Genomic DNA, 15229 nt, shown 5'->3' with positions numbered 1-15229 from the left:
TGATTTAAATCATACATACATTGTTGTGTTAAAAGCAGTTTGTAACTGGGAGAGAGCTAGGATGGGAGATGGTGCCGATCAATACATTATATACATATATATATATATATATATATATATATGTGTGTGTCACTGGCTGAGAAATGAAAATAAAAATAATTGAAGAAACTAAAAAAAGTACATTTTCTGTCACTTGTTAAAAACACAATAATCTTCATGTAGGTGTAACCCAGGTTTACAGAAGAGTTTCATAGCAGAGTCATCGCAGAGTTACATAGGACTTGAACATGACAGGTTTAATTCAAACTTTATATGAATACCCACATTAGATAATATGCTCTCAGTATTCTCTCATGGCTTTTGCACAAAATATAAATTACAAAGTCAAAGCTCGGGAAGTTACTCCCACATCTACGTGCCCTCTGTCTTAATAAAGGATGCAGGACTGTGCAAATACTTTGTCATTTTAACAGTTTGACTACTCTTCTCTAAAAGTCCATTCTCCGCCTCATACGAAACTTCTAGGTTTCATGTCTTGGCATCACAATCAAGCACACGCTTTTTATTGGACCATTTCTGGCTTCATAGAAGTTGTGATGTCATGACTTGATTCACTTAGTAGTTTAAGAATGGATATAAGCTGATTATAGAGATTTTTTTTACCCCTCTGCAGATAAACATAAGAGCAGATGTCTGTTGTTGATCTCTGCACATGCATCATTCTGCACAGTGAAGCTGAAACATCAAGGTAAACTTTTAAAGTAATACACTTTGCATTCATTTATATTTGAAAAACACAAGCATACAGATTGCTAAAGGTTACAGCTGAAGGACACGTTGAGCTAATGCCATCACAGGTCATTGCCTCCTCATATTACTGTGGTGTCAGCACTGCAGTCAATATGATGCCACATTAACAGTATGCATGCAACATATTGAGCGGACAGTATACATTTAGCCTGCTGATTTTGTTTTACACCCTATTATCATGTATGTCACAGACTGAACTACTTCAGACCGGCATTACCAAACTGCTTTCAGTAGCACTGAGGTGGTAATATGATGTTATCAGGGAAGTCCAGTGAAATGGCTCTGAGCCCATTTGCTCTGTTTATCAATGCTCATCATCGATCGTCCTGTCAGTTTCTCTCACCATACCATGGCATTGATTGGTTCCGAATGTGTTGGTGAGTGTTGCGCAGCAACATGTAAGCTGCAGGCCAGTCCTCTGCCCTTTGCATGCGTGGAGAGTTCAACGCTGACATCTGAGAGAAAGACAAGCTTTTGTTTAGTGTAATTATGAGCCATGAAGGAGGAGGGTGAATGTTTTTCATCTAAAGAGAGTCCTGAAGGATGGATGAGTGAACCATGGCAGCTTAGCGTCTGATGCCGAGAGGGATCTGAGGTTCTGGATTTCAGTCAGGTATGGTGACTCTCTTGATAAAACTTGACTTGGTTAAGGATTTGACCAACCAGTGGGAATAGAGATTTCCGTTCTGCAGTAACAACTTCCACTTGTTGTGGAAATGTTTCAAATCTTACATTTAGAAGATAATGAGCAAAAAATGCCAAGATAACCTGTTAAGAACTTCACAAAGTATGTCTAGTTTATTAGGCTAGAGAAATGCAGTTATGTAGCTAACAGTGACACTGATATTTAGAACTGTTGTAAAAGTAGAAGAGGGCTCAGTGTATTTTTCAGAAATCAATGAAACTGTCTAGAATATGTGAACAAACTATAATAACAGTCATTTCCCAGCGTCCCTTTGGCCTAAATATGAGTAAAAACTTGTTTTTATGATGATGTGTAGGCCAGCAGAGCTCCATGTCTGACTCAGACCTTGTGAAGAGTGGGGGACCAGCCGGCATGGGCCCTGAATGCCGCTCTCCACCAACTCCCAGGATGGAGCTGCTCAGCCCCTCCAAGGTGCAGGACGTCACAGAGAAGGTCACGCAGGTACGGGGGGTGAGATGCTAAGACAGGATTCAGAATAAGTCTGACTGGTAGCCAGAAAGTTCCATTTAATAACACTAATTAATCATACTTTCTAATCACCAATAACTAAGTCTCTAACTGCAGAGCACCATGAAACATTCACTGCCTGAAAGGCTCTGCGTACAACAAAGAACCATAATGAAGCATGACTTGATTAAAAATAAAGCTCCAGAGAGACTTCTGTTAATTAACCAGCAAGTGGAAAAATCACTAGATGGTTTGGTGGCTGTATGTTTCCCCTCTGGGTATGAAGAGCAAAGTTACATTTAACCACAGTTCAATTCAGACCTATTGTTGTTACCGCTGAAGCCCTCAGGCTCCTCATTCTGCATCGCTGCCTTTGTGGGATGATGTGGGGCACATATCAAACTGATGCAAGCAAAGTGATTGGCATTTAAATGGAAAACAAACAAACAGAAAACGAGGAGGAAGTAACAATGTACTTATATTACTAACAAAAAGAGAACTGACACATTTAAATGTTAACATTTTCGGAATGTACTTGTACTTTTTTGCACTAAAACAAAGAGAAACAGTTGTCGTTATTTATAGGTTTTTATGTTATGATTTTACTGGTCCAGCCCACTTCAGATCAACTTGGGCCGTTTGGCCCCTGAACTGAAATGAGTTTGACACCCCTGGCCTAGAGGGATCATCAAGTTAATGTTAGGGAACTTTGGATTGCACATACTGCCCATGTATTTGTGTAACTTAAATGTGGCCTTTAAGTGACTTAAAGATTTACAGTCTTGTGTCATAGCAAAACCTGTCTTCATTTATTCCCATCCTTTAGAAATACCAAGCCAAAGATCAGGGGTGTAACATATTCTCAAGAACCTTGTCCAGGAAATGTCAAAACAGAGGATCTCTACAGTCTTCACATAAACCCCGTTATAGCATGACAGTACCAGCAAGTAATTAGAAATGCTTTCAACCACTGGCATCTTTGACAGAGAAGCAATCATGTATTTGAAATTAGGCTAAAGAGGACATGAGGGCTGCGGCAGCACATGAACTGATTGCAACACCAAACTCATCAGCACAGCCCTCTAGCATCCTGTGTTTAATGAGCCGTTTCATAGTTGGTTAGAGCACACTGTTATTTTGGCTTCACATTTGAGATTGTTTTCCTATCTGGACATACTTACTGTACTATCTGGAAGCAATCCTGGTCTAGCCTTTGTTGAGAGTGGTCAAGGATTTGTTTAACCTAAAAGGCTGAAAAAACCAAGACCAGGATCAGGACAGTATGTCTTCTGGCAAGGTTTGTTGGTTAGTACAAGTTCAGAGCAGAGTTTAGAAAATGCTACGTCTTGTTTCAGTGTGTGTACTTTTTTCACTGTTCACCTTTCACCAGAAAAGATTAAATCTGCTTCAGTTAAATTGAGAACAACTGCATGTTCTGATTCTGATTCTGAGTCAGTGCTCATTTTGAGAATCACTATATACTGATACACTCTCTATGCTCAGGTACTTTCTTTGGAGTCTGATGTGCTGCCCGAATACAAACTCCAGGTACCTGAGACAACATGGTTGATCTTGCTTCACTACAGCCCTTTCAAGGCATTTTGGGACTGGATTATTCTCCTTCTGGTCCTCTACACGGCAGTTTTCACCCCTTACTCTGCCACCTTCCTCTTGGACGAACGCGGGGACTTGCGCCATAGGAGTTGTGGCTACACATGTAACCCTCTGAATGTGGCGGACTTATTGGTTGACGTGCTGTTTATCGTGGATATAGTCATCAATCTTCGCACAACATACGTGGACCACAACGATGAGGTGGTCACAAAGCCGTGCCGGATAGCCAAGCACTACATCAAAGGCTGGTTTCCTATTGATCTGTTCGCCGCAATCCCTTTTGACCTCCTCATTTTCAGATCTGGCTCTGACGAGGTAAGAACTACACCATTTTTTACTGAATTGTTTCCCTTTGTAAACACAAGCTAACTACCTCTCCCCTTTTTTTCCTTTATCCCAAAGATGGCAACCCTAACAAGCCTACTGAAAACAGCTCGATTGCTTCGGTTGGTGCGTGTGGCAAGAAAGTTGGACAGATATTCTGAGTACGGGGCTGCCGTCCTCTTCTTGCTTATGTGTACATTTGTACTCATCGCCCATTGGCTTGCCTGCATTTGGTACGCCATTGGCTTTGTGGAGAGGCCGTACACAGAGACCGGTTGGCTTGACAACCTTGCTGATCAACTAGGCAAGACGTACAATGACAGTGACTCTGGCACTGGTCCATCTGTCAAAGACAAGTATGTCACTGCTCTTTACTTCACCTTGAGCAGTTTGACAAGTGTTGGCTTTGGTAATGTCTCTCCAAACACCAACTCAGAGAAGATCTTCTCCATCTGCGTCATGGTTATTGGCTGTGAGTTGAAAATCCTGATAACTTTCTGCAGTCCCTCCAAAACTTAACCTGTTTCATATTCAACAAATATTGCAGTTAAAATGACACATCGGCTTCTAATCAAAGTCCTCATTCTTTCCTCTGTATTAGCCCTCATGTATGCCAGCATCTTTGGGAATGTGTCAGCCATCATTCAGCGACTGTACTCTGGAACAACTCGCTACCACACCCAGATGCTACGAGTCAAAGAGTTTATCCGATTCCACCAAATCCCAGGTTGCCTTCGCAACAGGCTGGAGGAATACTTTCAGCATGCCTGGTCCTACACAAATGGCATTGACATGAATGCTGTAAGTGAAAAGGGTTATCTACTTAAACATGTTACACTGGATGTTCAGAGTGTAAATGATCTGCATTTAATTGATGACATGCCTATCTTTGTTTCTACAGGTCCTGAAGGGATTTCCAGAGTCTTTGCAAGCAGATATCTGTCTGCACTTGAACAGGTCTTTGCTACAGAACAGCAAGGCTTTTCAGGGAGGCACTCAAGCCTGTCTGCGTGCTTTGGGAATGAGGTTCAAGACAGTCCATGCTCCCCCAGGAGATACTTTGATCCACTATGGAGATATGCTTGACTCCCTCTTTTTTATCTCTCGGGGTTCCATTCAGGTCATCAGAGACGAGGCAGTGGTTGCTATATTAGGTAAAGATATCAAGCCATACTGGAGATAAATTGATCACATTGTCTCAAATATTCAACTTCAAAACCATAGTCCACTGATGTATAAAATAAAGGAACAAATTGTTATTGGTCTTGCAGAGAAGAATGACATCTTTGGGGAGCTGATCAATCTGTACGACGAGCCAGGGAAGTCCAATTCAGACGTCTACACCATCACTTACTGCGACCTGCACCGCATTCAGAGGGATGACCTACTGGAAGTCCTAGACATTTACCCTAGCTTTGCAGACAACTTCTGGAGAAACCTGGAGATAACGTGTGACCTGAGAGACGTACGTTGGCATTAAGATGATTGTGGCATGAGGCAAAGGTTCAAAGGGTTGGCTACAAATCTCAAAGAGTGCTTGTCCTGCAAAGAAAGTTCTCTAAATACTATTAGCACATACCTTCTTGTTTAGTTTTTTTGGTCTGAGTGGGGCGTGAGTGCTGACTGTGAGTCACTATGTCTTTTGTTTGTGTCTATAAAATCTGAATCTCCTAACTTGTACTCAAGTTGAACTTTTCTATGATTTATTGTTATCCCATTCTCATTAACTAGGCTGATCAAATACCACCAATAATTACAACTGATGAATCTGGTGATGACTGTGAATATCACCACAAGCCAAGACACAGAATCCATGCCATGGATTGCCGGATCAGGCCTGGTGAGATACCTTGCACATATTTTTCCTGCTTGGGATTCATGTGATGAGCCTTAAAAGGTCCTTGAACTTCCTGTCTGTCCTGATCATCTAACAGAAAAACAGTTCAGTCATTTATACTATAAAGACTTCTGGGTAAATAACAAAGAGTAATTGAAATCTTTCCTGTGAACAGATGGAATTGATCATGAAGACCCTTACCCCCTGCAATCCTTCCATCGTCGCGGCCCATCAACTGGGGCCCACTGGGAAGACCACTGTAGCTGTGGATCCCAATGTTCCCGGTCAAGCGAAGAACTGGCTAAGCCTCTTGCCCACCGTGCCAGAGTGGAATTTTACCCTCCAGACGACTCTGGACAGGACTACTCCCCCTCTGTAGCGCAGCTTCTTCCCCCTAGTGGCAGAACAGTGGGCAGGGAAGCAATGACGGACCATGGCCACCAAGGTACATGAAAACAATGTTTAATTGATACACCGTGTACACCATTATAAACTTGGCATAGGGGCTGAGACTCAAATACAAAGATTATTGCAGAGTTAACAATCTAACAACACAACTTTAGTAGCTACTGGACAAAACACTTAACAAGGTGCTTTCAATGTATTTTTACCTGCACATAAATGAAGGTATTGGATACTCCTCATATCATACTCATATCATATTAAAGCTATTCGTCACAGTCTTGCCTCTATATTTTCCTCAGCTTCATCTTTGAATGTCCCAGGGATGTACCAGTATTGGCCAGACCGACACTCACAACAGTTTTCCAGTCGTTCCTGCCGATCTTCCTCAGCACGCAACTCTAACCATCCGCCACCCTTCACAGAAGAACGGCCAAGTGAGCTAGAGTCACGTCTTGAGGTTTTGCATTCACAGCTAAACAGGTGAGTTTAAAGGTGTCCTTACTCTTTTTATTGTCCTGGTACTATGACAGTAAACAGCATAAAAGCATTGTTAAAAAAATAAAAGGGGGGTAGAAAAGGTTAAACATGGAAAGATTTGATTGAACTGTTGATACAAAAGTTCTGTTATACTTCTTCATTTGCCTTGATGTCATTGTCTTTGTTCCACAGCCACTAGCCTTCCTACCATCCTTGTATTAGCCCAGTTACCATTCTGTGCCTCAAGCATAGATCATATAATTCATGGACGAAGTCTTAGTGACGTCACACATTTGTTTCTGAAGTGCTATTTTTAGGACTATCCACGGCAGTTGCCGTATTGAGAATGCTAACTCAACCAAACTTTTTGACGACCTAACAGGAGGCAAAGATGTGAAGTTGAGGCAGAGCTTTAGTCCCATAGTTAACAGCTACAGTGTGCCAAACTGTCAGTCAAGCAGCTATGGCCCTAATGCTGCGTTCACACCAAACGTAAATCAAATCACGTTCCCAAGTAAATCACATGTACCAATTGGGCTGCAGGAATTGCACAATAGGATCTCTTGGAAACGCTCTCTCATTTTGTTTTTAAACTGGTATGAACAAAATTGAAATAAATTTTGGTTTGATTTGATTTGAGTTTGCGCAAATGAAGCAAATTATAAGCGTGGATAAGACTGCCCCGCTTTGGCACAACTGGCTTCACCATTGTATTCACCTTTGTTTTGAAAGATTCATGTCGTTGGGTACACGTGAAGTGGGTGAGTTATTTGCACGAATGGGAGTGAACACAAAAAACATTCTGGCGTTCTTGTAAGCACAAATTAAACAGTTGTTCACATTTGGTGTGAATGCCACATAATAATGCAACATCTGTAACCTTAATATCTTCAAAACTTGTTGGTCTGAAGAAAATCCATCCCCTGTACAGTGTGTGTGTGGGAAGAGAAATAAGCTATTCAGACTAAAAATGTTGGAAAAGATTGGCTTTTTGGAATGGGTGTGTATGTGGTTTCCAGTGCTTTCAGAGCAAGCCTCAAGTGGACACTCAAGGAACTGCAGTTTTTAGCACTTCTACGTTGGCTTCATATTCCATGACTGGGGGTTTCCACTTGGCCTTAAGACACTATTCAGGTGTGTTCCCATTGGAACAGGACAGTTCTCTCCAAGTTAACAACAAGTAGCAAATATATGGACTGATGAGACTGCGAATGGTTATAAAGGCTGCCTCTCAGGCTAAACAAGGACAGGGGGGGATGAAAATGTCTTGAGATGAAAAGACTTGCCAAGTAGAAACTGTCTGGAGAACAGGGACCCATTAAAGATGTAATTTTCTACTGTTGAATTCATGAGCCACACGCTCAAATGATGTTTCCTCCTTATATCTGTCTAGTATGCTATTGGATCTCAACCAAAGTTGACCAAAGTTGACTCAAAATCAATAATGCTTGAAGCTGATCTAATTGGTTCTTCTAGGTGCTTTTACTACTATAATCTTTTTTTAATGTAAAGACATAAATCAAATATAAATTCAGCTCTCTTGAATGGCTGAATCCTTTCTTTATCAATCATTTCTTTTTCAAGCTGAATGAGGCTAATACTTGAGGCTAGTGGTAAGGTTTTTGGAAAGTGTGTATGATACAAACCATCACTTTGATTAATACCCTCTGCCATTTTGATTCTCTCGTCATCCCCCAGATTGGAGACTCGTATGACAGCAGACATCAATGTTATTCTTCAGCTCCTCCAAAGGCAGATTGCTCCTGTACCTCCTGCATACAGTTCTGTATCCTCTGGTACCCTCTCTACAGACTCACCTGGTTTGTATGGGACTGGGACACAAGTGATGCACAGCATGTACCCCGTCACCCCAATACAGATGGACAGTCAGGCCCCTATACAAGTACAGAATTGCACCCATAACACAGCTGATTTTCATTTTGCATGCTTTTCATTTCTAGCTTTTACATGTTTTCTTCTTGCCTTTAGAGTTCCTCTCAGACTGACCTTAAACTTGACAAGAAGTCCCAGGAGTCACTATCTAGTGGAATCCACGTGACTGTGGCATCAGACGACACCATGTTCATGACTGTCACCCCAGAAACTGAGACCCATACAGGGTTGACTCCCAACCTCCCCCAAACATCAGTTCAATCCACCTTGATGGAAAACCCCGGGCTGTGTAGCAAACTTCGCTACCCGTCACTCCCTGGGAACTTGGACATCACAGCAGGACTTGCTGAGATCCAGAAACACCTTTCAGACCCTGTGCTGCCAGTCACCTGAACACCCTCAGTAGAAGTTTTCATGGCAGCCAGTGTGAATTTGGAAGAAGTAAAACCCTGCTACTTACAGACTTTTGGAAAGGGCCATAAGGCTAGCCCAAGATTCAGTTATCAGTACACACTTGGACAGCATGTAGCGTCGGAAAATCTGGTTAACTACAAAAACTTCCATTTCATAGTTTGAACACTGGATAACACTCTGTACTCAGACACTGCAACAATGTTATTCTTTTAGAAGGACAGTTACTAATTTACAGTATTGCCTGATCAAGAGTGAAAAAGGGTCAAATTTCGTTTACATCTCTTTTCCTTAATATCTTCTTTATCGGTCCCTGAATTGTAGGGATGGAACAAGAATAAAATGTGAATTTCATGAGTGCCATATTTTGTGTGTCATTATTAATCCTGATCCTGTTTGAATTTTGATTATTTTCTGAGTTCACTCGTTCATCACCACCAACATCGTTATTTGCGATTTTAAGAATAGTTCCACCTTTTAGGAAGTAATAATTTTTCCTGCTTTTCCCCAGTTTGATGAGAAGTTTTACGACGCTCTCATATCTGCATAAGAAATAGAAGCTATATGAGTCCAATGTGATAGTATGGAAACATATATGTAAATAAATTAAAATAAAAAAGCCAATTTGAAAATTGGATTGCATTAACAGAAATGCTTTTTAATTTTATAAATATGTGCGCATTATTTGACATAAATAAAATGAATATTCAATAATCCTATTTGCATTTTAATTTTCATATTCAACAATGCTAATTATGTTACACAATTTAAAAGAAAAAGAAAATAACATTTGCTTTTTAATTTTCAAAAAAATGCCCCGCTATATTCAGCCCTAAAAGCTGTAGACTGTATATAGAGCTGTAGCTGTATATTCAGCCAACATGTAAACATTGGATCAATGTGCTGGACAGCCGAGGCCACATCCACTTCCTGAGGGGGCGTGGTCAGAGAGCTCATTCTCATTTAGAGGCACAGACACAGAAAACTGAGTGTTCTGAGCAGGGCTGAAAAAGAGGGGTTTACAGGCATGCCAAAATCTGATTTCAAAGTGTTTTTTTGAGCAATAAACTTTAAAGACATGTTTTGGGGACCTCTTCGACCAATATATTTTGATGAAAAAGAGCACAATATGTCACCTCTAAGATAGTCTGTGTCGCTCTGTAAAAGCTTAGTGGACGTACATGGCGGGCGAACTAACCGTGTCTAGCATTGGCACGTCAATCATGTCCCCGGTTCACTGGCTACTGACGCCGCTGATCCGCTCTGGATGCCAGCTGATGAGGTTTTGAAGTTAAAATACAAACATTCATTTAATTAGCCTGCAAGCTAGTTAGCTTTAACAGATTAGCCTGTGGCGGTTCAGACAGAACGACAGAGGGCAATATTTCCTCATTAAAACTATCCCCATTGATTTGTCTGAGGAGTCAGAGAGACTGTGGGGACTGAAAGTGACCCTTTAATGTCAGTCTGTTTCACAAGCAGATAAAAATGTATCACTGGAGCTTTAAATTTGGTGAAAATGTCATAAAATATTCACTTTTCTGTTTCTTTCACTCACATAGAGTTAGATTTTATGTGGGTATTTGTTGTTTGGGCTAGTGACCATATGTTGCACACTTTACACCAAGCATTGAAGGAGATGAACACGTAATTCAGACAGCACTAAAGCAAACCCTCTTTATAGTAGCAGGTGGTTTTGGACACATTGAATAATCTGTAAAAACTTTTTAAATCAGGAGACAGTTTGAATAAAAACATGTTTCTGCTGCAGATTTTTTAACCTCTGAGTTCTAAAGTGTCATTATTACAGAACAGAGGTGTGGGCTCTTCATTGTTTACATCATAATGAGGCAGAAATCTTATAAATAGGAGCCCGGTAGATTTACTCTGAGTGTGGAGAGTTTTAAAGGAGAGGAGAGCTGTGTTTGTTGTTGAGAGAGAGCGATTTATTGTGAATTTTCAAAGATTCTAACGTCAAGGTTCATTTTCAGTCTTTGGACCTTAAACTGAGAAGTGACTGGAGAAATGTCCACTGGTAAGACTCAAATACAGCATGATTGTGCTTTAACGTGATGTTTAAAGGTGCATTTAAAGACTAACATTGCTATTATTTGGCAATAACATGTGTTTGTTCATGCCAATAAAGCAAATTTGAATTAAATTGAATTGACTAATATTGAGATGCAACATAAACTAAGATGTTTTTTGTAGCAGTGCTTTCAACTGCAGGATTTTAGTCGTTGGTCGTTTGGTGAATTATTCTTAGAAACCGTTTTCAGGATGTTCAAATATCTAACGCATCTTCTCGAAATAAATCAGCACAAACTATACAATGTAAAGAAACTGTCTCGACTGAAGAGTGAGATTATATTGAACTTGCTCAGTTTTTGAAATGACTAAAGTACTGATGCGATCTCCGCTCTTTTTAAAAGGTTCATACTTTGTTTCTTAACTTGACAATGTCTCCGACGCTCACACACTGACGTCACATGATCTCTCTTCAGTTACTGTAACAGAGCCTGACATCCAGGCCGGTCAGACCCTTTGTGGCGGCCAGGCAGAGTACTCCGTACTAGAGTTCATCGGCGAGGGGTGCTTCGGTCAAGTGGCCAGGTGCCAAAACCTCCAAACCAAAGAGGCCGTCGCCGTCAAGATCCTGAAAAAGGGCCCTGGTTTGATCCTGGACACTGAGAAAGAGGTAAACTCTCAGACTTCTTTTGATTCTTACAACACATCAATAGATTCATCTGCTCATCACTACATAATACAGACTCCATTATACTGCTCCATAAGAAGGCCGACAGTACACAAACTGTTGTTCTGTCTCCTCAGGTTACCATCTTAAAGGCCCTCTCAGTGCTAAATCCAGATGCCACCAATTTGGTGAAGTTTTTTGAGCAGTTCACCCACATGGGACGAACCTGCCTCGCATTCGAGATGCTCCAAACTAATCTATACGACCTGCTCTCCCATCGGGATTATGAATCCATGTTCCTGAATGAGATAAGGCCAATTGCAAAGCAGGTAGTTAACATTGTTGTACAGAGCCTGTATCATCTGCTGTATCTGCTCCCACAGATCAGGGCAGACCGTCCACAGCCGTGAATATAAAACTGAACCTTTCTGTGTGGTCTCTGCAGCTCTTTGTGGCCTTGGACGCACTAAATACTCTTGGCATATTGCATACCGACATAAAACCTGATAACATCATGGTAATCAATGAGCTGGACCAGGCCCTCAGGGTCAAGTTAATAGACTTCGGCGAGGCCATCCCAGCCTCCAAAGTCAAGCCTGGGATGGAGATCCAACCTCTCGGATACAAGTAGGTTTAGTCTTTCATGTGAACCCCCTTGTTGTCCTCTTGTTTCTCAAAGACTGTCCGTAAAATGACATGTTGTGGTTCTTGTCCTCCTCTTCAGGGCTCCAGAGGTTGCCCTCGGCCTGAGCATCACAGAGGCTATAGATGTTTGGGGAGTAGGCTGCGTCCTAGCGTTCCTCTTCCTCGCCGATAACCTCTTCCCAGTCAATTGTGACTATCAGTCGGTATGTGTGCTTCCTTAAACAGTTCAGAGTCTTGCACAGGATGTCAGGTGATGTGACTGTGTTTGTTCTGACTGCAGATGAGGTGCATGGTGGAGGTTCTGGGTCAGCCCGAGGACCATCAGCTCCGTGCTGGCAGGTTCACTCGCTTCTTTTTCACCGAGGAGGAGGCTGCTGGCGGTCCAAAATGGAGACTTCTGGTAGAGTAACCACGCTCTTCTTTGTTCGAGTTAGTGAAAGACTTCAGTTGAACTCTTTTAAATAACTCTCATGTATTTTCTTCATTTAGACTCCTGAGGAGTACGCAGCTGTGAACGGTTATAAAGCTGAAGATCATCACAGCTGCATCGATCTGCTGAGCTCTCTGGATGCTCTGGTGAATGTAGGTACTCTCTGTGCTCACTGAGTGCAGACTGAATAAACATGAGTCACTGATCTGTCTCTGTGAAGTCTAACGCACCTGAATCTGTTCCATATCCAGTTTTATCCAGATGAGGGCCCTGCAGAAACTGATGATAGGAGGGCTTTTGTGGACCTCATGAAAGGTCTGCTGCACCTTGATGGGTCCCAAAGATTCACGCCCCATCAAGCTCTGCAGCATCAATTTATCAAAATGGCCCACCTGACCCAGCACCCAGACTAGTAAGTGACTGAGAAACCACTAGCACACATGCACTAAGATCATTTAGGGTCATTCAGGCCTGGATACCTGCAGGAGCGTGCTGCTCAGACCTGAACCTCACCTGTTTAGAATCAGGAGGGTTTCCATGAGTGTGAGAGAGGCTTGTGTTTGTTTGGTAGATAACACAAGATGCTGGATGATTGATTGATTGTTGTTTTTAACTCCATCTAGCCGGAATTACTCACAAGTCATCATGATGAGTATCTGCCAACATCCTGGGTCCTGTGGCGCAGACAGGACACCCTTCTCCACTGAGGATGGTCCCACAACTGGGTCCCCCAACAGGGCAGCAGCCACTGACCCCCGCCATGATTCAGACTCCTGGCATTCGGGTGGAGATCCACCTCCTCTCTGGGCTGCAGAAGGCTCCAGTGACGGGGACACAGAGTCCCAGCTTTCAGAAGGAGAAACACCCTGTCCCCTCTACTGGGACTATGAGGATTCCTGGCCCTCTGATGGAGAAAAACCCTCCTCTCACAGGGACACGGAGTCCCAGCTTTCAGAGGGAGAAATAACATGTCACCTCTCCTGGGACTATGAAGACCCCTGGTCCTGTAACTGGGCTCAATTTAAAGAGTCACAGGCAGAAAAACCAGAGCCCAGCTCACCTGAAGAGGAGCCACCTCTCTGCTCTGACAGCGAGAAACCAGAAGATGAAGCTGCACTAGCTGACCCCCCTGCCGAGACCACAGCTCCTTCTGGTGGCAAAAAGAAGAGGCCAAAGTGGTTCTCCCGAGTCTTCAGGAGAATCGCAGCTTTTGTTGACCGTGCCAGAACGAGGATTCGATCCTTGTAGGGTGTCATTGAACTCTGTAAATATAGCAAATAAAAATGAAAGCATTACAATACAGTGCCTTGGGATTTCTTTCTTGCATTAAAGAGAAATACAAAACCTGAGGTTTATGCTGACAGAAAGGAAATAAAAATGATCTAACCTGATTGATTGATTGATTAAATTATTAACATTAGCCTGATTTACTGTTATAAACCACATGAAACGTAGTATATTCATTCACAGTCAATTAAAAGCATGAGTGTTATGTAAGAATAATATCTGTACTGAAAATACTGCCGACTAAGGTGACACTGACTTACATAAATCTGCCACTTTAGGATAGATTCATGGGTGATTGGTTTTCTGCACATAATGACTTCAAGTCTATATATGAAATAACTGTTCACGATGAGGCAGTATTTTCTTAGTATTATACAGTAAATGGAATAACTTTTTTTAAAACATAGAATTCTTGACTGTCAACCTCAACTATCCATTATCAATACATTGGTCTCAATGTGAAATTATTTTAAAGGTTGTCTAGATGTCTATAGAAATGTCTAGTTTACACTGAGGAACTTTTTAAGCTCTGAATAAAATCAAATGCTATTATGAATACAAACTGAATGTTGCTCTACCTCTTTTAAAAATAGATTTCTCTGTAACAAAGTTATGTCACCTGGTAAATTTAACAGACATACTGTGAGTCATCTTCTGCAGCTCAGATTCATGGCATAATCAGGGAGTTGTTGTAGCAGCTGGTGATCCAGTCAGGTTGTGGGGGAAGGCTATAGGACATTATTGATCCTTTTCTCGCCCGGGTAAACCAGTTTGGGATCCTCAATGGCCTGCAGCTTCACTGAATGTCCCAGATTAGAGTCTGGTGGCCCTCTGCTAGACAGAGATGAGGTTATGAGGTCTGATTTGAATTGATTTATCTTATTTACACAGGAAGAAAAAAAAGCAACTAAACACGACATGTTACTAGTCTGGTAAACAACGATTTTCACTGGATTTTCCCATGTTTCAGGACATAAAAATACCATAGAATGATTGAGGGACACTACAGATAAGTCAATGACATTATAATCAGAGAATGTATTTATTGATACTGGACCAATGCATGGCCATACTTTCTTTTATTGAATTTTTACACCACGTTTTTCTCATTACTGTATCGTACTGAAACCAGTTGATCTCTACATAAAAATATGGGTCAATGCTTGCTGCTTTCTGTAGTTTTTATCAGGTTTGACTAATCTCTAATCTTGTTTAAAAAAGTAAAAAAAATGTTAAATTGGTAAGCCC

General features: G+C 41.6%; 2 protein-coding genes across 2 annotated transcripts; both read left to right on the top strand.

Moving 5' to 3' along the window:
• Window positions 1-1901: 1901 nt before the first annotated feature.
• On the top strand, window positions 1902-9278 carry LOC117829993 (potassium voltage-gated channel subfamily H member 6). The gene is made up of 11 exons (XM_034707863.1): window positions 1902-1957; window positions 3467-3892; window positions 3980-4373; window positions 4503-4702; window positions 4803-5055; window positions 5173-5366; window positions 5633-5741; window positions 5914-6183; window positions 6443-6623; window positions 8319-8523; window positions 8610-9278. Exons 1-11 carry the CDS (start codon window positions 1904-1906, stop codon window positions 8904-8906), a joined length of 2583 nt encoding a protein of 860 aa, XP_034563754.1. The 5' UTR covers window positions 1902-1903; the 3' UTR covers window positions 8907-9278.
• A 1526-nt stretch (window positions 9279-10804) lies between these two features.
• LOC117830004 (homeodomain-interacting protein kinase 1-like) lies at window positions 10805-13994 on the top strand. Its single transcript, XM_034707879.1, has 9 exons — window positions 10805-10959; window positions 11429-11622; window positions 11757-11948; window positions 12065-12246; window positions 12344-12467; window positions 12545-12664; window positions 12754-12846; window positions 12946-13106; window positions 13318-13994. Exons 1-9 carry the CDS (start codon window positions 10950-10952, stop codon window positions 13940-13942), a joined length of 1701 nt encoding a protein of 566 aa, XP_034563770.1. The 5' UTR covers window positions 10805-10949; the 3' UTR covers window positions 13943-13994.
• The last annotated feature ends 1235 nt before the right edge of the window (window positions 13995-15229 follow it).

The sequence above is a fragment of the Notolabrus celidotus genome, chromosome 18 (genome assembly GCF_009762535.1).
Source record: "Notolabrus celidotus isolate fNotCel1 chromosome 18, fNotCel1.pri, whole genome shotgun sequence".
Taxonomy (NCBI): Eukaryota; Metazoa; Chordata; class Actinopteri; order Labriformes; family Labridae; genus Notolabrus; species Notolabrus celidotus.
The sequence above is the reverse complement of the archived record's forward strand: the minus strand, read 5'-3'. Positions and strand labels throughout refer to the sequence as shown.